Source organism: Phaethon aethereus (assembly GCF_964289735.1).
Source record: "Phaethon aethereus genome assembly, chromosome: 5".
Classification (NCBI taxonomy): domain Eukaryota; kingdom Metazoa; phylum Chordata; class Aves; order Phaethontiformes; family Phaethontidae; genus Phaethon; species Phaethon aethereus.
The window spans coordinates 65,421,279-65,446,400 of NC_138579.1; the positions used below are offsets into that span (position 1 = coordinate 65,421,279).

The 25,122-nt window shown below is 41.6% G+C and overlaps 1 protein-coding gene across 2 annotated transcripts in view; it reads left to right on the top strand.

Annotated features, from left to right (window-relative positions):
• Positions 1–25,122, top strand: part of LGR4 (leucine rich repeat containing G protein-coupled receptor 4) — a gene marked incomplete at its 3' end in the record, with an annotated part of 80,426 nt that overhangs the window by 30,674 nt on the left and 24,630 nt on the right. The window contains exons 2-4 of one of the 2 annotated variants that reach the window (XM_082000126.1): positions 4,736–4,807; positions 20,901–20,972; positions 22,557–22,628. In XM_082000126.1, coding sequence (XP_081856252.1) covers positions 4,736–4,807; positions 20,901–20,972; positions 22,557–22,628 — 216 coding nt within the window. The remainder of the gene's footprint in view (positions 1–4,735; positions 4,808–20,900; positions 20,973–22,556; positions 22,629–25,122) is intronic. The other variant, XM_082000127.1, reaches the window with a different exon arrangement.

The window sequence follows — 25,122 nt, forward strand, 5'->3', positions numbered from 1 at the left end:
AGCAGCAGTAGCGCTGCAGGAGGGAGCACGGTTGTGTTTATATTCTGATGTTGCATCTCTCCTACCTGAAATGGCGAAACTAATTGTACTCTAAGGCTGTGATTCATGTTATCCCCAAGATGCAGCCTCTTCTTGCTAAAGAGGTTACCTCCTTCGGCTGCTCATCGTTTTAGTTTCGATGCCAGCTCCTTGCCCCATCACGCCCCGACCTGCCTTGGTTAAAGTTGGTTAGTGAGTGAAGATTTAGCCTGGCTGCGTAGTACAGAGAAGCCCAGTTAATGGCTAACTGCTGAAAGGTGCAGGTCTACCCCTGGCTCCTCTTTCCTTTTCCTGGCGAATCTGCAGTGTAAAGCCATGGCATCCCTGTCCTCATCTTTTCCCTCTTAAAACATTTTGCGCTTCCCACAGAAAACATCCCACATACACGCATGGGGCTCAGTTTAATTTGAAGGCAGAGTTGTAGGTTGCTGGGCCTGACAGATCGTACTGTGAAGTGATGAAAGAACAAGAAAGTTAAGATAAGCCTTTCAGCTACTGAGTCTGAATATCAGTGTACCAGTAAAATTTAGGGCAACTGTGGGGGATTTTTAGTGTTTTGTTTTGTTTGTTGGATGGTTTTTTGGGGTTTTTTTTTTTTGGTGGTGACCAAAAGGTTTGTAAGTGTTGGGCTGTTTTTAGAGGACTTATGTCTGGATGTAATAACCCAAACCAGAATGAGACCTTCAGCGTAGTCCTGCTGAAATGGGGCATTAGGCAAGTGCTGATGTGGTCCTTCTGTTGTGTGATAGCATCATTCCCATGGACACTGCTAGAGGTCAGGAAGCTACTCTTAGGTATGAGTTTTTTGTTCTTTATTTTATTCGAAGACCTTAAATGACCTCTAGGTTCATAGGCCTGAGGTCTTTCTGGTAGATGAGGAGGAACACATGGAGTAGGGCAGCTTCTCAGTGGAGATTTCTTTGACATATCCAAAGCCTGTAGTAATATTTTATGTGGACAGCCTCCTTGATTCTGCATAGACTGATTTGTTTTTTGAAATTGTAGAGATACTAAAATGAATATTTTCTAAAATTAAAGCAGTAGAAACTTGGCAAGGGCTATTTTTCTTTTCGGGAGTATTTACCATTACATTGTCATCATACATTGTGCTAGTCAGTCCATTTTTGTTGTCGTTCTCCTATAAAACGTGTTATTAAAAGTATCTTCCAAATTGACTATGCAAACCTTTTTAGAGAGCAGTTATTAATTCATTTAATTTTAGTGATACAGGTATCTGTTTGCTAATATTTTTTGTAAATGCTTGCATTGAAGCTCATGAACTACTTAATATTTTATTATCAGAAAATAGTGCCCATGAACTTAGGACTGAGAATATAATGTAGACTGAAATGAAATGAAAATAAAGAATTTTTGTATATATATAAAAACAACAAAAACAAGTGTCTGATTTTTGCCTTCTACAATTCATTGTGGTTTTTTACTTTTTTTATTGGTTGCTTTTTTTGCTGATAGTGCACTTCAGATACGATTAGTTCATTATATTGAAACAAATTTTTTCCAGTAAGTTTTCAAAGCGTGATCTACCCAAGTCTGTAGGCATTATTAATTGGTTTGTGATTTCTATAGCAAAATTGCTTTTACATAATGTTTTTAATTAAACAGAAATTGATTTAAAACTTACGTGCTGGTCATTAAGAAACTTTGAAAGTTGGTGGCTTGATGTTCCCCAAAGTCTGTGAATCAGTGCTACAAAGGTTGGCTTATTTACTGAGGAGGTGTTACTATCACATGTAATGAAAGCAAATAGAGAAACTTGGTAATAATTCCAGCTTTGTAGCAAGGCATTGTGATAAGGAGTCCCTGAATAGTCGTATCATAATGCTAAAGAGAGAATTGCAATGCGTCTTTGTGCCTGTTTTTGTTATAAATGCAGTTTCGCTGAAAATAAATTTCAGTAGAGTTTGAGGATATTGATGATGCTTCTCAAATCTTAATTATTAAGGTGTTCTCTTCAATGCTTACATCCAAAGAGTCTGCTCCCCATATTAAAATTGTAGATGCTAACACTTGGAGCTACAGGCAAAAAACATTCTTTGCTAGTTTCAGATCGCAGAGAACGCTGGAATTACGTAGAACTTAGATGTCAGCCATGCTGTATGTCTACATGGTTTCCATTGACTTCATTTAGGATTGCGTGTGACGTTCTGAAAACCAGGCATCTATAGCTCTAGAAACTTCAAGACCATTCCTTTCAGATGGATGTGATTTCTTCTGTCCTAAAGAGCTATCATGATGTGCCACAAATGTGGCTGCGGTCAACATCCTCTACAAAGCAATGTCTAGCCATTCACAGAGTGCTTTCTGATGATACGTACTGTTGACTTATTTTTACTACCACCGTTTAATATGGCATGTATGATAATGGGGTTTTAGATCACCTGGACGGTCTTTCAAGAGAGTTGATTTTTCTTGCACAAGTTAACAATTTCTTAGGGTTCTTGTAGGGTCTCCACTCCTTTCTTACCCTTCTGCCCTCTTCATAAATGCTTCCCAGTTGATACTGGAAGGGGATGTGTAGTCATGTGGAAAGGAGAGGACTAGCCTGGATGTGTGAAATGCGTGTAGTCATGACAATTTGAAAACCCTGTATGAGGGGCAGGGAGAATAAAAGTTGCGGTCTCTCCCGTGGAGCAGGCAGCTGACAGTTGATGTATCTGATACTGTTATTTACTTTTCTGCACAAAAGGAAAAATGTCCCCCTGCAGCAACTGCAGCATCTCACGGTACCCAAGCTGCTGCTGAGACGCAAAGCACCGCTTAAAACACACGGGCTGTAGAATTCAGAAATAAATCGTCTCCAGTTCAGCTCCTTCTGGAGCTTAGTGAAGGAGTCTGTTGTGCCACAGTGGATTTCCTCGGTCGTGTCTCACAATTGGGTTTGTTTTGTATGTGTTGAACCTTATTTTGATCTCCACTGCTCTTGAGTTACGTTAGTACTTTAACAGCTGCTGAGGAATAACTCTCTTGGTTTACACTGAGGTATGAGAAATGGAGTTTTGGCCTGCTATGTAATAAGCATTTAGTTGAAAGGAACAATTGCATCTAGATTTAATGTAAGAGTGCAGTGTTCGTGTCAGTGGCGGCTGGGGACTGGTGCTGCTCGGTCGGGGCAGCAGACCAGTTGCCAGCTACTTGTTAATCTCGACACAAATCCACTGACACTGCTGTGGGGAAAAATATTTTTTCCCCAGTAACTGTGGGTTTGTTTTGTTTGGTTTTGGTTTTTGGGGTTTTTTTTGGTTTTTTTTTTTTTTTTTAAATATAGCGCATTCTGTTGTCAGTATAAATAAGGAAACTTTTCTTAACGAGCTATGTCAGACATTATGGTCTGGCAACTGGAAGACTAATGTGGGCACTCTTCGCAAGAAGCTGCAGCATTTTTGGTGGGTTATATGGCACTGACACGGCATTCGGTTCATCACAGTGTGAAGGATGGCACGTGTGTCCTGAGACACCGTTTCCTCAGAAGCAGCACCAGCCCCTCCGCTGGTTGAGCTTTTCAGGTGGCAAACAACATCTGCTGTTCTCCATGCCGTCAGCCAACCCTTCAGCTCTTCACGCAGGAGCTTTCGTGGTACTTGTTGGCTATCAGGGAGCTGGAAGGGGTGGTTTAGTTCTGTTTGCCTTTTACCCAGTACACATGGGGAGGTGGCACATAGATGCTAGAGAACGTGTGGAGGACAGCAAGCAGAAGGAAGCTGGGAGGGCTGTACTAACAAGTCTCACTGAAGTGCTCCTTAAACTACATATTAAAAAAAAGGCAGTAACCAAGTGGAAAGTAAGAACTTGGGTTATGTCGTGAATTGTTAGGCAGTTGTTAGTTTAATTATCAAACTGAACTGTTTTTGTGCTACTTTTGTTCACATTGAGTAATAACTTGCTTTAGGACTGGATTATCCATGATGGTTATGTAGGTGCGAACTGAGGTGATGGCACCAAGTTTGCCACTTACTGCTCCTTTGGAAAGAAAAAAGCTGAACAGGTCTGCATACCTATCATGTAAGCACTTGCTGCTGGCCTGTCTCTACTCACGGACTGAGAATGAAATCTGCTTAAAACTATTACCTCGAGGACTTCTATAGGTTTTGTAGAAAAAAAAAAAAAAGACTGTGGTAGAGCTAGGACATGTTTCTGCTATTCTTGTCAGTTGTTCCAGAAGCCATGATTGCCAGAAGCTCTTTATTAAGTCCCAATGCATGTATTATTTTTTTTTAAAGACATTGTGGGATGAAAATTTGCATGGTGGGTGGTCACAGTCTTTTTTTTAATTATTATTTTTTCATATGCTGTGGTTTTAGAGTGGTCTCAATCATCTGTGTTAAAATTGTTTGCATGTGTAGGTTGGTAAAAATTAGTACTGAGGATAACAGTACCATAGACCGTCTTCCATATACACATACTCTGTAGTTTCACAGTAATTTGTTTGCTTAGACATGTCAGAAAACATTTTTATCAACTGCCCATTATATAGGTCTTTGGTGTGACTGGATTTCGAATTACTGTGCTTTGAAAGCTTAGCGTGCAAATTTCTGGAAAGAGATATTACTGTGTGATGCTAGAATATTTTTTTTCCTGTTATCATACCATCTGATTAGGCTTTCTTTTTCTTCTCCTTTTTCTAGAGTGTAAAAATCCCTTACTGTTTATTGATAAATTTGTATTTCTTCTTCTCCAGAGATATCAGCATGAATAACATCACAAGGCTACCAGAGGATGCGTTCAAGAACTTTCCCTACTTGGAAGAGCTGTAAGTATTTCACACAAGTTAAAGTTTTGCTACAACATCAGATGGCTGTGTAAAGGGGAAGGTGGGTGGGGAAATAGCGTTGAGTTGAGCTGCAAACAGAGAAGACAATTATACTTTAAAAAAAAATAATCCTGTACATGTTTGGAAACAGGAACAGTAAATGCTACTTACAAGGGACTTTTTACGGTAATTATTTTAATCATGGCTAGAGTGATGACACATACTAATTACAGTGTTATCCAAAGATAAGACGAGAGGTGTGTAATTACCATTGTTTCCGCAGGAGCTACAATATAGCTCTTGCGTAAGTTCCTTAAAACGTATGTTGTTTCATTTACTGAGCAGCTTGCTCCCATTGCCCCTGCAGGCTGCAGATGCAGTGCTCACAAGCCCATCCTGACCTGCATCAGAAATTCAAGTTCTGTGGTACGGGGCTTCTTGTTCTTAGTTTCTCTGGCAGAAATTCTCTTTCCAGGTCCCATCTCCTATCTTATCCTGCTCTCTTTTTAGTGCCTTTTTTCTGGGGGGGGCAGGGTTTACTGAGGTGGTACTTGCAGTTCTGAATCCTTGAGCTGTGCTAAGGCTCATGTGCTCAGTGCTGTGCTGAACTGAAGCCTTAACTGAGATGCGTTTGCAAAGTTGAAGTACCCTTTCACAGCATAGCCCTAAACTGGATTGGGTTTCGGAGTCAATAAACAGGGAGAAGGCTTTGACTTTCAATTACTACTTTAGGAAAGGACTATTATGTGACAAGTGACTTCTGTGTGCCTTAGTTTCCTTATCTATGAAGAGAGGGTAATGGTTCAACCTTTGCCAGAGAGTGTTGAGAACTTCCAGTAATAAGCAATAGATAAGACAAAACCCCTGCAATTTGCTTTGTTTCTCTTGGGTTTTCACAGTATCGAAGTAGCATTTCTCATATCAAAGAGCATTTAAAATACAAAGTGAGGTTGTCCCTATTTGTGACTGGCTAGACTGGAGCTATGAGTGCTGTGTTGAGAGATTTTTCAAGAAATGCACCTTAAGGGAAGGAACAGCTCATTTCCCCCAAGAGACAGTCAAACTCTTATGAAGTAGAGAAGCATTGCTGCAACCTTATAGATGAGGAAACTGAAGAATGAAAGCCATTTGTAGAGGGCAAGAGGATAAATTAACCCCGTAGCAAAACTACAGATAAAGCCCAGAACCTTTTGACTCTGGTTGTCTGCTATAACCAGTACAACCACTGCACCTCACTGGGACAAGGATATTGAGAAATTTGCGAGAGATGCATCACTTGCTCCTGAAGAAAGGCTTGTGTTTCTGAAGGCTTCTCTGTTTTCCTTCCTCGCACACTAGCTGCACTGGTTCGTCTAATAAGGTGTTCTCCTTACAGTTCTGGTCTCTCATATCCTCATAATGTAGCAGCTACCATCACAAACACACTTAAAATATCTCAATTTTTCCTATTTTTAAGTAGCTTTGACTCAGGTCAGTACAATTGTAAAGCACAGTTGAGCTTGTTTATGTCAGTTGAATTGTGTGTGATAACTTATTTCATGCTCAACAGGTTCTGGTTTATTCCCTCTGATTTTAGGTCTTGCTTAAACTTGCAATATAGTCGACAATACCTCATGACGGAAAATAGATGTACCAGCATTTTACATGATGTATGTGTGTAATGGACACAATTCAAGAAAGACTCTATGGCATGAGTAGTCAAAAAAAAATTAGAGGCTTGGGGAGGCTTGCTTGGCTCAGAATATATATTAGCCAACATTCCCTATGGGCTTTATAATACGCGCTGATGTATGCCTGTATATTGTTTTGTAAGATTGTATTTGTAGTCCATTTTTGTTTTCCAAATTCTTTATAGTAATATTTCCCATCAAAAGTTGAAAAAACAAACAGTTCTGTTTTTGCAACTTCAGGTGACTGTGGGAGACTTAATTTTTTTCCCTTTAAGTAATTAAGCAATAAAACCTAACTGGTGGGTGTGCATATTATGTAACTTCCATAAACCCTGAGGTGTGTCGGGAGGTAAAGAGAAAAGGCAGAGCCTTGAGCCATCATCTGTTGTGCTTATTGCCTAAGAGCCATTTGCTACATGTACCTCATTGTCCCCCTAAATTCCAAATTCAGTTTGCAAAAAAAAAGGCTAGCGTTAAGCTTAGAATTATGTGTGGACACCCAGAAGCTTTAAATCATTCCTAGGATGGTTACTTGATACATTAAAGCAACTTCTGTGGAAAGAAAAAAGCAAAACACACAAAAAACCCAAACAAAAAAACCCACAACCAAACAAACCCCAAAAACTAACTTTACAGTAAAAATGATACTTGCCAAGTGTTTGGACATATTGGAATCAGTCATAATTCCTTAGCACAGTAGAAAAAAAAAATACAATTTTCATTTTATGTTCGAGTTACCTCCTACAGCTGCAGAGGTAGAAGAATCTCCAGAAAGATTAATAAGAAAAACCCACTCCAGTTCAACAGCTGCAGAAATACAGGAAAACAACCGTGAGAGGAGAGCCATAAGTAGGCAGTATCTATATACAGTACTTCTCTGTTGCAAACCATTAACCAAGACTTGCGAGTTGTTAGTAGTGTTTCGCACCGGCAGCAGCCTGCTTTGAATTTGAAGCCCATTTGCAGAGGCTCTGGCTGTGCCCAACAGCAGTAAAATGAAGAAGGTTTCTTCCTTGTCTGTAAAGACCCGGTTATGGTCATCCATGCATCATGCATCCATGCTCCAGTCAACTCCAGGTTCCCTTGCTTCAGTTCACATTCTTCCTAGAGGGAATATAATAGATTAAAGTTGATTCCAACAAAAGCAGATAACCTTCCTATTAGAAGTGACCAGCACCAAATGTGATGCATTTTTGCTTTGTTCTGACCATTCCTTTTTTACTATGGGACAGGGTACAGATATTTTTTGGTCTTTTATTTTTGCTGGTGGGCAGGAAAAAAAACCACAAACTGTTGTACTTCCCATTGTACAACCACAGTTTCGCCTCTCTGCTCTTCCTTCCTTGCTTTTATTTATAGTTGAACAGATCCAAATGCTGTCAAGAACTAGCAAAGTGCTTTTTCAGCACAGAAACCTGGGTGTGAATCTCCATGCCAAAGAAAGAGACAGGGTTAAAGCAAAATGGTGTTGAAATCCATGCTAGAAGTGACTTTTCCATCTAGGACTTTTCCCAAGAATTACATGCCAAAGCAAATGAAAGTCTCACAAACTTAATGGGAAGGCAGTAAGTACCCACACCACCACGAAGCAGTAGCTCCTCATCCAGGAGAACCTTTCTCTCTATACCGTGCTTTATCCCTGCCATTTGTCAAATACTCCGGAAGGTTAGCCCCCGACAGAGTCAGTTAATTAATACTGCAAAATAGTATCACAGAATTTAATTGAATGTAAATGGGAGGCAATTAGATGTATTAAGTAGGCAACTGAGTCTTACGCAGTGCATGTATGGAGAGTATGGGGTTAAAAAATGCAGTTAGGAGTCGTTTAAAGTGGGGGTTGTCATTTCCTTAGCGCAATGCGTTATTTGGTAGTCTTGAGAGACTTCAGAGGGCCGTTTTCTGGATCCTAAAATGAACGCAAGTGAATAAAACTGAAAGAAGCAGCGTACCAGACTTGTAAAAGCTAGCTGCTCGATTGAAAGGTGCCTTCTGTGTCACCGAAGGGGGAGCGACCTGGGTGCTGTGATGTACGCATCCTGTGCCGCTTTCAGATGTGCTGGGTTGTCCGAGACACCCGCCCAAGACTGGCCGGTCTGATGCAGACGGGAGACCGATGGCTGCTTGGAATGGCAGTTGGGGCCAGGTGGAAGAGGACATCTGAAACGACCCTAAAAGGCCACGTTTAGGGAACTGACTCCCTTGCAAAGTGCCAAATTTGCAGGTACAATCTGAGGTTTTTGTACCTTTGAGATAATGTCCTACCTGAGTGTTACTCGCAGGTACAGGCAAAGGGATTCCAGCTTGTCCGTGGGCAGAATCTGCCCCTGGGGGTATGTGCTCCACGTGCCCCTCTTCACAGCCTCGTCGTGCGTGTCACCGCATAGCACACTTACCGTATGTCTGTAGGATTCTTGCACTATTTATAAATGTTATAAAAATTCTCCATCCCTGTGTAGCTGATACCCATCTGGAAGTAATTTGCAAATGATTGAAACTGCAATGGTCAGAGTCAGTGAGGAGCAGACCACCAAGGGTTTTGCCACAGCAGTTAATGAAGTGTATTCTCCAGAAAACGTTAACGTAAATATGCTGCAACCCTGAACTTGATATGGAAACTAAAAATCCTTGAAGAACTTGGCCACAGTTTTCTAACCACACCTTAAAGTATTTATAGAAAGCTAGAAGAGGGAAATATAGTTAGATAATACAGTGTTTTTTAGAAAGCAGAAACCATTTTCCAGTGTGAATTTCCAACTCAAGAGCAAGGCTATGTTATGTTTTGATGCTCTTCTAAACGCTTGCAGTTCCTTCTAATTATTTAAAGTTATCTAACGTAGTGTGAAGGATTTTAACTGTATGATTTCCATTCACTATATTTGTGAATGATCTAGTGGGTTAATTAAAAAGGAACTCTGTCATCAAGGAAGCCCAATCAAAATTATTTTTATTCTTGGCTAGTTTTCCAGTCTGGCTTCAGAAACTCGAACCACTCAAATAAAGCAGAATTCTCCCCGACTTTAATGACCTTTTAACCTTGTTTTGATTTCCGCTCTTAACCCTTTAAAATGGTATCATCTTATTTGCCCTGCACTGACGGGTAAGGTTTAGGTGACAAGGTTTTGGCTGTCTGGCTGCGGGTCCATGTGAGAACCAGCAGGGAGGCAGAGGACAGCAAGCCGTCCTGCTGTCTGTCTGTAGGGTGCCTGTGACACGAGCAGGCGGTTGTCCGAAGGGTTAGGGAGGATGCTGTCCAGCCAGGGTTAGGGAGGATGCTCTCTGACTGTTGGGGTTTTGGGTTTTTTTGGGTCATGCCCAGTTATACTGCAAGGAAAGTAATTATTCCTGAAGGCACCAAGAGACAGTGGTGCTCAGTTAGCTTCCAGATGTGTGCTGATGCCAAGGTCTGTTGTGCTTCAGGTTTTTGTTCATATATGATATGAAACAGTCTCTCTTCTGTGACACTACCCTCAGATTTTTTTTTTATTTAATAGCTGGCGAAAATGGTTAGGGAAATAAAGTGAGAAAAGGAAGATTTGGATCAATAGAAGTCTTATCTTTTCTGAAATACAATGCTAATCTGCTTTTTGAGAGGTGAATAAACAGTGAGCGAGAGACAGCATGTGTGCAGCTGATTTTTTGGGAAAAGAAATAGTACTACTGAGAATTTGCTTGAGTATTTAATTATATCCATGCTGATCACAGCACTAAGAGATCTTGCTTAAACATCTCAAACCCCTCTCCCCCCCTCAAACTAGAGTCTCTGAAGATGGCTTTTAATTGACAAAGTATATTTTAAGAACATAAGGATTAATTAAAGTGCATATACTGGCAGTGAAAATGAGGTGTTTTTGCCATAAGGTTGTAATCAGGAAGTATCTGCAAGGGAAATGTCTAGAGTTATTTTTCCTCTTGACTGCAGCTGAAGATGACCACCTGGCTGAAATGTCACAGCTGCTTGCTTTTGTAGTATCTATTTCAGTGTGTAATTTAGATGGTCCCCTTCCTTCTAATTTCTGCATCAGCAATGAGTTGTATTAACCTTGGGGAGGGAGGGGGAGTGTCTATCTTTTTTATTACTTTGGTTTTATGAATAAGGCATGTCTTGGAGTTCTGCCAAAGCCACCAAGGCTGAGCTGTTAGTTTGAGATGCAGAGTCTTTCCTCACCTAGCTGTGGAGCATTTGGTGGAAGGAGGTTTTTCCCCTTCAGTGCTAGGTCTTTTAAAATAATAGTTTCAACGTAGCATGCAAATGTTGATGAGATGGTACAATCCCTCTCCCTTTCATAAACACCAGCAGTCCCAGGATTTGTAGTGGGAAGCTGGAGGCAAAGGGCTTGTTTCAAGTACAAACGGTAAGGCTGAATCTTCATGAGAAAAGCTGTCCTTTGGCCTCGTGTTAGACGACATGTGGTAACAGGCTGTGGTTAAATGTGCTCTGTGAATCTAGGTAGTACGATTGGAGATGCTACTGGCCAGTATCTGTCCATTCAGCCCCACTAGCAGAGACTGAGGAACAAGCCAAGAGCTCTCTTCAGCTGCTTTGTTATAAAGGCAGCCAGTGATGGCATCCTCAATTGGTATTTCTAAAATAGCTGGCTGACGTTGGGTTGGAAGCCGATGAGTGCTCTTCATCCATCTGCCAGCTCTGAATATTTGAACAGCTGGAGAAGGTAATTTCCTCAGTTGCTCCAGCCTGAATTCCAAGATGTAAAGTTCTAATGAAGAAAATGCAAGGTGTAGGTTTCACGTGTGGTAGCAAGTCAGGAGCCTAAGCTTCGACTTGACCAGCTAGCATACATTAGAAATGTTTGCTGCCTTATGTGTGCCGGAGCTTTAGAAAGTGCGTCGGCGTGTTGGAACCTGCACCTTCAAATTCTAGTCAAGACAAACCTTTAGGCAAAGACTCCCAAGTAGAATTAACCACAGTCAGCTAAGATATTTTTAAACATCACCTACCTGGTCTGCGCTAGATGCTAAATGATGTTTAAAAACATGTTGGCCAACCTGTGTTTAATTCATCTTTTCTTATCTATGCGAGCCCTAAATCAGCTTGATTCTGGATGAGTTTTAATCCTACTGATAGAATAATAGTTCTATAGCTTAGAAGGTTCTCACTGTGCTTAACGGTTGCATGTTTTTCCTGTTTGTGGGGACAGATGTTAGTAGGCTGAGTGAATTTCATTGTTTTTAGGTGATGAAGTTTCTTTCCAGTTTTTGTTTCTACATGTTAATTTTGAAAGTTGGCATGGTTGTGGATACGGATCCCGAGACTGGTTGTTCTGCTGAAAGTACATTTAGAAATGAAACTTTTTTCTTATCCATCGTCTTGAGTTTCAGTGTTCAGCATTATTTTCACATGCGCACGCGCAGAGAAGCTGGCTTAGCTAAATGGCCTGGAGGCTGAACTTTGCGACGTTACGCTTCAAGACCAGTCTTACGAGCCTGAATTTATTATGTTGCCTGAGCTGCCGGGTTGGGGCTGTCTAAACATATAAACCAGATAAGAAATTTCTAGAGGCCGAGCCTCAGTGGACTCGGAAGCTGTCAGGCTGGGTCTCTCCAGGTAGAGTCCCCCAAACAGTGCTTGTACCATGCAGTCCACCTCCTCTTTTCAGTTTCAGAAATTGGAGCATGAGACAAAAGACACGGGCGTGCAAGCGAGCAGACAGCCAGTTCTAGGCTCAAGCTTCAGGAAGAATCCCAAAAGCCTTAGATACTCAGACAGAAAAGCATGAAAACCAAATCCTGCATGTTGGAGGATTTGTTGGCTGGCTGGTCTCAGTACATTCTGTCATTGTAGTGTCTCGTTATGATACTTTATGTTACAATAAGAAGGCACGGTGAGGAATTAAGTCATGCTTTTACCTCCTTTCCACCCCTCCTCTTGGGTGGTTGTATTTTGGTATATTTTTTTGTGAGTACTAGGAGTACTGAAGTACTCTTGCCTAATTAGCATTGGCAGATTTTTCCTGGCAGAGAAGAACCTTTACTCATGTGAAGTTCTTTTCCTGCCCTTCCTATATAAAAGTAAAATTCTGGATGATTCTGATACAATATTTGCTTTTTTTTCAGCTGGGGAAAAGTTTACAGTTGAGCTGAATCTGAAACAAAAAATTACATTGAATATTACTCCCATTTCTTTAAGATCATTCGTTGCGGAGGTGTCTAAAAAACCTGGGTCTTGTATTCACCCAGTACGTATCTGAAGTGGTTAGAAGAGTGGTAACAGAGGTTTAATTGCCACATATATGTAGATTTAAGTCACTTCCACATTTTGCAGCGTCACTTGCTAGATGCATGGTCATTCAAAAGATCCTATGCCTGGAAAGCCAATAAATGTTGGGGCAAGAGACAGGTTGAAGCAACTTTGTTGCTTTGAATGGACAGATTGAAGCAACTTTGAGGATTTACTATCTTAACAGTAATTTTTTCACCCTCTCGTGTCTAACCATCAATATATTACGTGATCTTGGAAACCTTCTGGGCATCTAAATAGCACTAGCTGCTAAAAGCACAAATCTATAGTTGATTCAGTTGATCGGTTGATCAAAACCGAGCGTGGTTACTTCCATCTCTGCGTCTGCTTTACAGACTAGGTGAGTGACATGGATTTGTAGCTGGGAAGGAGCGTGTTGATGCCGGAAGAGCTCCTGTCAGTTCAGTGTCGCGGCCCATCTGCTGATCCCCATGGGCAGCGGAGAGCCCGTTGCCCTCCTGTGCCACTCTGCGTGGGCCCGTGATGAAGTCGGTGTCAAATCCACAGATCCCTCTGAGTGCTGGAGTCCTCTGAACTGGAGCTGTCCTGCACTTGGGTCACAACAACCCCATGCAACGCTACAGGCTTGGGGAGGAGTGGCTGGAGAGCTGCCCGGCGGAAAGGGACCTGGGGGTGCTGGTTGACACCCGGCTGAATATGAGCCGGCAGTGTGCCCAGGTGGCCAAGAAGGCCAACAGCGTCCTGGCCTGTATCAGAAATAGTGTGGCCAGCAGGAGTAGGGAAGTGGTTGTACCCCTGTACCCGGCACTGGTGAGGTCGTACCTTGAATCCTGTGTTCAGTTTTGGGCCCCTCACTACAAGAAGGTCATTGAGTTGCCGGAGTGTGTCCGGAGAAGGGCAACGAAGCTGGTGAGGGGTCTGGAGCACAAGTCTGATGCGGAGTGGCTGAGGGAACTGGGGTTGTTTAGTCTGGAGAAGAGGAGGCTGAGGGGGTACTTTATTGCTCTCTACAACTACCTGAAAGGGGGTTGTGGTGACGAGGGTGTTGGTCTCTTCTCCCAAGTAACCAGCGATAGGATGAGAGGAAATGGCCTCAAGTTGCGCCAGGGGAGGTTTAGATTGGATATTAGGAAAAATTTCTTCACTGAGAGTGTGGTCAGGCATTGGAACAGGCTGCCCAGGGAGGTGGTGGAGTCGCCATCTCTGGAAGTGTTCAAAAAACGTGTGGATGTGGCGCTTCAAGACATGGTTTAGAGAACATGGTGGCGCTGGATTAATGGTTGGACTTGATGATCTTGAAGGTCCTTTCCAACCTAGTGATTCTGTGAAATCCCCCCCTCCGCTTTCTCGGCAGCTGGCCCACTGCTATGGAAGTCATTCTCATAGCACAGCTTAAGTGCCCCTGATCTCTCAGCATCCACAGTGAAAAATAGAAGTTAGTATCAGACGTGGCTTTCTGAAGGGACAGGAAGAAGAAATAAAATCCTGAAAACCACCCACCTCCCCCCCCCCACTCTACCACTGAAGGATTGAAGTTTGGGCATCACGGTGAGGAACATGGAATATTTGTCTCGGGTGGCTCCTTCTCGAGTAAACACGATGGCATCTGTAATGATTGCTATTTGTGCAGTGAGAAATTAGAGGGAAGTCGAAATCCAGAGTGGCAGATCTGGATCAGCATATGCAGACTCACCTGAGTGCCTTCAGATAGCTATCAAGGGAAAGGTCTACCTGGCCTGTGGTGAAGCGAAGGAGAGTTATCGCGACACAGTGCAAGATGTGCAAAAGCAATTAGGGAGAAGGTGTTGCATTTTATAAAATGTATTCTGCTTTCTGCTTTGGAGGTGAGAGGAGTCATCAAAGTTGACTGCAACAACTTGTCATTACTGCTGTAGATTAGGTGTTACCAATTTTCAAGACATCGCGATATAGTTGCTTATTTTTAAGACATGTCCATGTTAGAAAATTTGTGTAAACTTAGGGTTTTTTTGCTGGAGAATACTATTTGGGACTACAAAAACAGCTTGCTTCAACAGCTTATTGGATAATAATTGTTTTAAGTGATATGTGTTTCCTTCAGTGCATATGTGTTGTAGCCTGTGGGCTCTACTTCAAGGAGGTCTTGCCCCAGTACAGATGCTGCTTGCAAATTGAATGATAGAGCATATTTTGCATGGATAGGAGTGCTTGCTTTCTTCAAAAATCCATCATAATTTATTTTTATGTTAACAAGAAAAAAAAGATTATGAATATACTTTGATAGTCCGTGAAAAGCAATACTATAGAGCCATGTTTTGTCTTGCAGTGTGTGCTGGTGACTCTTGCTGACAGTTTAAGAGTAGAACTTACGGACATGCTTCAGACTTCTTTTAATTAATCAGTTTAGTTTACTTAGACATTTTAAATTTTTAGACCAGGAATGCATTTTGAAAACAAGCTATCCCCTTGAAGTTCAGTGTAACTTTGAGAAAGCTGTAAATGCTAGAAAGGGAAGGGTCAGGATGAGAAGTGCCTACTCAGCTGGATGGAGTTGGTGCCTTTTCAGTGCTGGTTGTAGTTACAGGCTTCCTTTTTCCGTCCTGATGTGTCTTGGCTTACATACTCACGACGTTATAAGTAGCGGTGGAGGTTGTATAATGCTGAAACTACTGCAAGACAAGGAGAAGGGCACAAATGCATTTTCCATTAGCAGCAGCAGAATAAAGTATCCATTTAGTTACGTTAAATTGGCGTGGAAGGATTGGGAGGAATCTGTAGGTTATTGACTGGCTTCACAGCAGTGCAGCAGGCTGCAGCTGACAGAAGTCCCAAAGGGGCTGTTTGCTAGTCACAGATAAGCAAAATTTAGCCCAGCGATACGGCTTCCATTTACCAGCTGGTGCCCTTCTGCAGCTGCCCAGGCTGGGTGGGAGCTGTCTGCACAGCGTGCGCCGGGCAGGGGATCTCTGCACGGGAGAAGCAGCGAGCCCCTGGTGTTTTCCTGCAAGTGGCCGTACCTCTTGTGTAAAGCTTCAAACCTTGATGAATAAATTGTAGCCCATAACGTACGTCATCCTTTAAGAAAGCTGAATTCTGTTCCAAAGTGGCTGCTCTTCTGGAATAAGTGGAACCTGAAGCTCTTTTCTTAAGTTTGAGAAAATTTCACCCATAATACCTAGCAAGTGTGTCTATAAGGCATTTTCAAAGGCTACTTCTGTTGCAGGAGAAGATGAAGTACAATGCAAGTTTCTGTGGGAAGCACAAAGAACCCTGAAAAAGTTGATGTTAGGGGCAGGCGGGTAAGGATGGCAGAGTAGTTTGATGTAAGACAGCAAAAACATAAAGAAATTGCAGAAGTGCAAGTGGGGAAGCAATGGAGTATGTTCCAGTGGGATGAAAATAGGTAGGTAAAAGTTGGAGAGCTAAAAGTGGTGGATGGTCTGAAGGAGACTGTGGAATGTTCAGCCTTAACTAGGTCTTGAGTCTTACCAGAAAGCAGCTAATGTAGAAGTAAAAGTAATGTGTCAGGCGATTTATTGTGACATGTCAGGATTGCAGTTTGTGTCAGTATTTGAATTTTCAGCGAGGAAGTAAGCTTACAGTCGATCCATGGAAAAAGCAGCCAATGTATTGTTAACAGAGACAAGATGGACAGTTAAGGTTAGGAGGATCCCAGAATTACTGACAAAGGCAAAAAAAAACCCCAAAAAACCCACCACCCAGGAAAAACACTTTGTGTGTGTGCACGAGATCTTCAGAAGGACAGAGAGACCTAATTCTTTGCTCAAATGACCTGAGGTTCATCACCATCTGGGATGCAAGGCAAGCAGGGAGGTTTCCAAGAAGTTTGTATTGCATCCTGTCAAAATGAGAGTGATGGTTTTAATTGTTATGGACAAAAATGTATCCCTGGGACATCCTCCCTGATTTTTGGAGTGACACCAGTGATTAACTTGGCTCAGTTAGCATGCAGTCGGGTTGCCAGACTCATAATTGCAGAAGTTTTAATTTCCCAAAAGAGAGAAAACAGTCTTTGCTGCTTTCAGAAGAATTTCTGTGCAAGAAGCCATACTTGTTGTGTACTCTGGGAGTGAGATACCATGGAAGATTATTCCCCAGCCAGATTGTGTCCTGATTTCTGTAGTAACAACAAGGTGGTCTCTACATCTGGAGATCATTTACTGTGTCACTTAAAATAATGATTAGACGGTATTGTTCACCTATATATGACAGGATAGCGGAAGTATTTTGTCCTCTGTATGAGCCACTCTGTTGTCCTACCATGCAGAAATTTATTTTGTCTATTTGAATTTGTCCAAATTTGCAGAAATTTTGTGCCATTGGAACACTCAAGTTTTATTTTTTTTTTTCAAAGTAATAATAGAGGACTATGGTTTTTAAGTACCAAGCAATTACAAGGAGATTGCCAACCTAGAAGAAAGATCCTAATGTGGTCACACGTTGCAATGTGATTCCACTGCAGCAGCCTCCAAGGTGTAACTGGGCTGGGCTAATTCAGGATACCTGCAGCCCTGGGCAGAGTTTCCAACAAGTGGAATCGCAATTGAGTTACCAGGAAGACTCTTGGTCAGTGTGATATACCCATTTACACCTCACTTCAGATGATGCCTGCTGCTGTGTCTGTGTACCGTGAGAAGTAAAAAACTTAAAGCGTTTGTGGCCTATTGCATAGCAGGGCACTTCACAATCGTCTGTTGAATTAAGTCTTTACTGTCTTTGTGGATAAATCTGTTTTACAGTCCTCTGCCTTTTGGAGAAAGAGCGGTAACTAATGGTGATGCGCCTTGACTCAGTAACTATAGATGGACGTTCAGACCCAGGTCTCTGAGACTCTTTCCACTGAACATGAAGGGAAGGATGGGTACTCGGCTCTCGATAGCGTAAGTGTAGGGCTGCCTTCAGGTAGCTTCGTAGCAGGGTGGAGTTGTCCCACCGTGGGCTGGGGGCGTGGGGTCCCAAGCAGGTTAGTGAGTCTTGATGCAAGGAGATGAAGCTTCCTTCCTTCTGCTGTGCTGGACTTTGGGGCTTGGTAAAGCTGTGACTTTCCTTAGCTTGTTTACAGTGTGCATGAGAGAAACCAAAAGAGAGAAACAGAGGTGCTTTTAAAATACCTAATGTCTTTAAACATCATATTTGAAAACCTGAGCGTGACTCTCCCAGAGACACATTGAAAGGAGGTAACGTGGAAAAACCTGACTGGATGACTTCAGTGACTTCTTCATTTATATGCTGTACGTGCGCTATATTATATGCTATTAATTTTTCGTTTCTCTCTTTAACATGAACCCGGTTATGTAAAGAGAAATCTTTCCACCCTCCCAGCTGCTGCTCGCTGCAGCAGAGGGAAGCGTGTTGAGGGCGGCGAATGATACGTTGGTCTTCGCCTGCTGGGGAGCTGCAGTTGAAGCCTCCAACGAGCAGCCACGCTCCCCAAGGCTAGGACGTGAATGATAAATGTATATTTGGCAAACCGATTAGTGAAGCCTCGCACACTTGGCTAGTTGTATCCTGTTTCCTGGAAGGTTGCCAGGTGGAGGAGAAACGGAAATGTAATGGATCGCAGGTTGGTTTTTTTTACTGTTGGTTGGTTGCAAAAAGGCTGAATAAACAGGAGTTGCCTTGAGGTAGGCGAAGCCTCGCGATTTGAAGTCACGCAAGCCTTGCTCTGCCTCAGCCGTGTTTTGTTTCCAGGGCTCTGGAAGGTTGTGTTAGTGACGCTCGGTGGGATTGGGGGGTGGCTATTCAACTGGATTTAGTTTAGCTTTTTTAAAACAAATCCTAATCCCCAGCCTCTTCAGGGGCAGGGAGAAGTTAGAGCAGATGCCTGACGAGCCGCGCACCAGCCTGTGTAAGGGGGAACTTCGGCAGAGCTGCGGCCAGAGTCGCCTGGCACGCGTTTACCAGGGCTGCCGCTTCCTGGAGCGTGGGGTAGGCGATCAACATCAACTGCTAGTGCTTGAGGGCCAAAATAATTCGGTGCTATAGCCCCAGGTAAATTTTGCTTGACTTGAGGATTTCTGTTTTGGTGTTTTGAACACTTTTAAAAATAAACATGTGTTTTGCAGATCACTGGTGCTCTGGTGTAGACACCCAGCACGTTTCATCAATATTTCCTTCTGTTTCCAGTGAACTCCGTAGGAAATTGTTAAAAAGAAAGCAATGAAATATTGCAATCGTCCCTCCATGTCCCCCCAGATAAAGTTAATACAGTTGATTTGGGCAGCTACTGACAACAAAAGGATTTTAGGGGAGTGTTTAGGTGCCATCTGTAATTTTTCATTTCATGTTTAAAATTCAAAGTATTTGAAAAATCATGTCACAGCTCTGAAATCCTGAGGTTGTTTGCAGACAGATTTCAAGAATAAGTATACATATATATATATTTTAGCTTATTTTTATTTTTCTTCTGGTTTCAGAGCTGTTTGGTTATACACAAGCCATGCAGACAAACTTTTCTCAGCAGTCAGGAGATGCCTTTTGTTTGGTTTTGGTCTTTTTTTTTTTTTTTTGCTAAGGCAGGAGAAGCTGAGATTTAAGCACGCTTGTAATGATGTCAGAGCCATAGCTACGGCAGTCAGGGCGTGTGTGAGATTACAAGGACTAAATACTAAGGTCTACTTTAACAAATGATAGTAACATAGTTGTCTAAAATCGAGTAGTACCTGCTGCTGCTGCTGTCACTTTCGTGTTCATGAGAAGCCGTCCTCTTCCCCCTTGGTTTATAAATAAAACCATCTACCTCTGACAAATGGATTTGATAAACATAACTAGCATCCTCTCTATCAGGCAGCATTTTATTAAGTGATTAGTTCTGTTGCAAGCAGATTTACGTAGGCATCAAATGCTTTGGGTAATCTCTTTTATGTAGTTAGAAATAGAGACTAAGATAAAAATGTAATAACGGTGCTCTGTTCTGGCAAGCTGATACTTTAGATGATGCTCTTATTTCCTTCATTTGCCTCTCTGAAATAATAATACTTTCCCCTTAGTGTGGCTGGCTTGCTTCACAGTGGCTTGTAACAGCAGAGGTGGGTTTTGATATTCTGTAACCTTTGTTAAAAGCACATTGACTGTTGTTTAATTATTAGCACTTACTGCATTGTACATGGTATTTCCACCAGATGATTTCATTGTACAGCCGTCTCCAGCGTTGCTTTTGCTTAGCTTGGATGTGAAACCAAGTCTGAAAGCAAATACTTTGGCTGAAATGATGGCATCTTTTGGCAGCTATGGATTACCAGGTGTTCTGCATTATTGTCTTTTACCCTGAATAAAATACCTTGTGTCACAGCTATTAGCAGCTCAACAAAGGTTGGACCACACAGGGTTTGCTGGTCAGGATGGAGGTAAAAAGGTTGAAGAGAAGAAAAAAAAAAAAAAGGGAGCGGGGGAAGGGGGAAGGAGCTATTTGAAAGCAGCTGGTTTGGCTGCTGTTTCTGCTTTCCTGCTTTGTGTTCTGCAGTGTCTCTTGTATTTATTACTTTTAATATCGTGGTGGTTTTCACAATTTACTTTGTGTTAGTGTTTAGTGGTCCGAGTTAGAAACCAGTCACATCTTGAGAGAGAGAGAGAGTATGGCTGAGGATCCTGTTCCTTTTCTTCATCCCCCAAAACCAGTTTTCTTTCCTGAAAAGTTTGTCCAAATAGCTGACCAAAAAGATGAAATATTACCAAGACTATATTTTGGTAATGTCAGCAGGCACCCTGTCAGTTGTCAGCACTGTGAACGTACCGCCTGCTTGCGAAAATAGTCTTCACATTTGGGATTCTCATAGAAACTTTTTCCTGCCTCACGCTAGCATCTAGCTATTTTTACTTAACTGCATAGTTTCTTTAGAAACTGCTGTATAGATTAAAAACACATGGGTACCAGAGCATGTCTTTCAGCAGAGGAGGATCATATTAAGAGTTGGTAAAAGCACTTTTCAAACCTAGAACCATGAGAAGATTCTTTATCGTTGTGGGTGTGTTTTTTCCAGCATGTTTGCAGAAGTATGTCCACGAGGCTGAGTAATGTATTCTTGTAGTTAGAAATGTGCGATGACTAAAATAACTGTTGTAAACTTTGAAGATCATGAATACGGCATAATCAAATGCAATATGCATAATTACGTGCAAATTTTGATGTATTGGTGAGTTTCCTTGTTAGATGGTTGCACAAGTGCTATATTTTGTGACTGAAATTATTATTGCAATTTTTTTCCAGGCGACTGGCTGGCAATGACCTTTCTTTTATCCATCCAAAGGCCTTGTCTGGGTTGAAAGAACTCAAAGTTCTGTAAGTAATCGGGTTTTAGAGCTTCATAGCTAGCTGTATGTTTTCTTAGTGCACAGCCAGCCTGTTTACTGATAGGCTGGAGGACATTTTTTTTATTCCCCCTCCTCCACCCCCCAGCCCCCAAATTACAGTTCTCCTACTTTTTCATTTTAACAAAGCCTGCTGTAAGTGGTGAACTTGACTAAACTGTAATTACAGCATTTAATTAGAACATTTACTTGCTTCTGAAGTATATCTTGTAGCAGGAGAATCCTAAGAAGGAAGGATCCTAAAAAGGACATGTAAAGCTTTGTGTTGTTCTCCACCCCTTCAGTTTACTCTGTCAGGTGCCCCAACATTATCAGGTAGTCCTAGTACTTACAGAGATTTAAAACACTGTTTGACCTTTGAATGGTGCCCTACCAGGATAAAAATAATTTCTATACTTTGATGCTTCTTTAGGTGAAAGTGACTTACTATTAGAAAAAAAGTTTTAATAAAAAAAAAATTAAAATGTCTGCCCTGTTTCCTAGATCATATTTTCCTTTCTGAGATAAGAATATTCATTTCAACTGCTTTTCCATAGCTAAGGATAAAAAAGAGCTTTCTGTTGTTTGGGGTTTTAAAAATCTGTATCCAGAAATTGTAGCATTTATGCTAATATAAATATTTCCAATTGCTAGTAGGGTAACAGATAGTAAAAAAAAATAGTGGAAGAGGACCCTGAGGTTGTAAAGAAAGAAGCATAAAGAGGCAGCATAAGCAGTGTACAGATTAGGAAACCGCCCATCTGCAGTACTACTTAATATGATGTTTTGTAGATAGAATGCAGAGCGTCAAGGCTCTTGAAGGTATGTCCATCAGGATACTCAACACTGGAGGTGCCTGAAATGCTAGCAGTTCTTGAAAAATTTGGGACTTGGGTATTAATTAACAGTTAACTTAGTTTTCCACTTGCATTTTACCCCAGTATGCACCAAAATCTATCTAGTAAGATTTTACAATGTGAGAGATCTGTTATTTCCATTCTGTTTATAAAAGAACTCATCATGCAATAATATGTTGTCCCATAAGGGAAGTTCTTAAAAAAACCCAGTATAACTTAATTCAGCTTGGCTCTAGTTTCATTCTGTGTCTTTTTAATGTTGTGCCCAGAGGTGCTTTGTTGTGAACACACTTTGTAAATTAGATTGTTAATGCATTGTGTATTGATGCGGCTTTAAGAAAAATTAGAGGTTTGTGTATTTTGTAGCATGTATAGGATGATTTCGTAAGAAAATAATAAAATATCATTCATTGTAGCAAATTTGTACTAGTGTTGAGCTGTTCAACCTCCAGCGAGTTCCCAGGGGAATTTCAGTGTCTTATTCAGAGGCTTGTTCACTGCAAGTTAATGCAGTTAATTAATGAGTTGCAAGTAAAGCTGAAACAGGCCATTTTCTTGTTTCACTATTCCCTTTGGGTATCTGGTCTTGAATTGGACATGCTTTTATCTACAGTAGAAATCTGTGAAACCGTAACAGGACCATGGGCTGTTCTGTCACCTGTACTGTTGATAAAGATTCTTGTCAAATTCTGCTTTACTAACACAGTGGATTTTTACAGAACCCTACAGAACAATCAGCTGAAGACTGTACCTAATGAGGCCATCAGAGGATTAAGCGGTTTGCAGTCCTTGTAAGTTCTCTTACTTTACTTTTGTTCTTGTGTTGTTCTCCAGGTTCCAGTCAGTTTGTACACGTTTGCTTCATTCTATAGAGTTGAGCAGTATAATCAGTATGTGCAATAACGTGCCTGGGCTTTCTGGTACTGCAATTGCAACTGGAGCAAAGTTTCCCAAGTAAAGTTAATAAGGAATTTTATTTGTCATCTTTGGTGGGGTGACCCAAATCCAAACTCTTTCAAAACCCAAACACAGGTACAAGGTTGCTGTATAAATGCGGTGGTGGTGGAGTTAAACATTTATCATCCTTCTTGCATGTCCTAAGGTGTTTAAGCAATTTTAAAATGTTGTGCAAAAATGAATCATGCCCGAGTCTTTTGTGTCTGGAGGAGGAAGAGGGGTTTCTGGGAAGGAGTATTGCTTGAGACATGCATAGTATTGGTTTTACTGGAAGGTGTTGAAATCACACAGACAGTTATGAACACCTCAGCCATTATTGCTAGTTGCTCATAAGACATTTCGTATGCACTTACACTATCTCATGGCTTATTATGTTCTAAAAAGCATCTTAATCAGACCTTAATAGTTAGTTACAGCTCTCTAGGTGGTAGATGCTTATCACTGTGATGAGGAGGCGGAGGGGGGAAGGGCTTCAAAATTCTCCCTCCTTTCTGCTTACCTACAGAGTGAGAGGGCAGATTACCTATTCCCTCTGTGCCAAAATTCAGGTTTCTGGCCCAAGATCCTGTTTCTTTCAGTGTTGCATCAGATCATGGAATAGTTTTGCAAAAAAAACCCAAACAAACAAAACCCAAACAGTTTTGCAAAACGGCTTTGCAAAGTACTGCGCAACTTTCGCAGAGGTGCTCTCTGCGTTCCCTGAAGTTGGATCGTGGCCGCTACCTTCTCCCAGTCGCTCGGGCACTCCTGCTGCTTCCAGCCGCAGAAAGGGCAGTAAGCAGCACGGGGTGGAATGAGGTTGGACGTGCCACCTCCCAGCGCGACGGCAGACCTGCTCCCGCTGGGCTACGTGGCGGCAAGCGCGGGAGGCTCGCAGCTCCCAGTGGGAGAGAGCAGCGAGTTCTGGTGCCACCGGTTGGCAGGGATTTTTCCAGGTTTTGGGATCCGAGAGCGGGACAGATGCAGGTTTCCATTTGCAGCCGTTTTTGCGGGTTTAATGTCCACGTTTTCCCTCTAGTTGTAGCATGTGTGTGGAAGAGAGAATACCTTGTCTGAGGGCTGCAGTCTGCTTTGTGCTAATAACTATGCATTGTAATAAAAATCCTTCAAATTACGTGATGTGAATAACCCTTTAGTAATTATTTAAAAAACCAAAACAGAATTCCTTCCTGGCTTCCAGCATTTCTGTGATGCCAAAAAAAGAAACTACTTTACTAAATACTTCTGTTGTCCACAAATCATCCGTTTCATTTTCAATGAGTATGCTGTTTTCTCTAATTATTTACAGTAATGTTTGTTCTCTAGTTAAAATTCAAAATACTAAATCTCCAGTTGCTGGTATGATGATAATTTTATGTGCAAAAGGGAAGGGGCAAAATTAAGGTAAAATAACAAATGTATAAATTAAGCCAGCATCTCTCTTTTTTTCTAAATTCATGTATTTTTAATGACTGGAAAAGAGATGATGATAGAGCCATTTTAAAAAAGCAGACATTTTAGTTGCTTGAAAAAATCATGGAATGATTATGTAATATCATATAAGTAACCGGTATAATCGCTTGACATAACATCAGTGTAATTAAAATCTAATAGTAACAATTTAAAGTGTGGTGAGGTTTCACTTTCTGGGAGCTTCATTGTTCCTAGGCACATTATAAACGTCATCAATTTTAGGAAGGTGAAAAAGGAGGAAATTGGGTTAATAAGTAGCAAGCTACTTGTTACTTCTTTTTCTGTGGAAAACCAAATTGAGATTTCAGAATAGCTGTTAGAAATGCAGTGGGCAAATCCAGTCTGGAAGTCAACAGTGTCAGAAGGTCAGAAAGATTTTTGGTTTTTCTTTTTTTTTCCCCTTCCACTGATGTGGATCAGGCTTTGGGTTGTCCCCCAATCTGTTCCTGAGAAGGATATCTGTCTGCATTGCAAGATCACCGTGGTTTGTGAGAATTGGCAGCAATTTGAGAACAAATTGGTTTTTGAGAAAAGTCTAGTGAGAAATGTAAAGCATCCTTCTGAAGCAGTTTGTTTACTTCACCAGAATGCATTTCTGTCGCTTTAACAAATTTCAGGAAAACTTTCAGCTTATTGCATCACTCATAAAATTGCAGTGTAATTATGCATATCCCCTACTAATGTAGGGAGCACCTTCTGGCAAAGGAATGTAGGACTGGTCCTCTGAATTTTGTGTGTGAGCATGGAAACGTAAGTGTCAGCGTGCTGCTTTGTTAATTTTTAAAGAAGGGGGGTGAAAAGTTATTTCTTCAACCCCTCCGCCAAAGGAATTTGTGTTAAGAAATGGATTTAAAGCTCCCGAGCTGCTGTGACCTT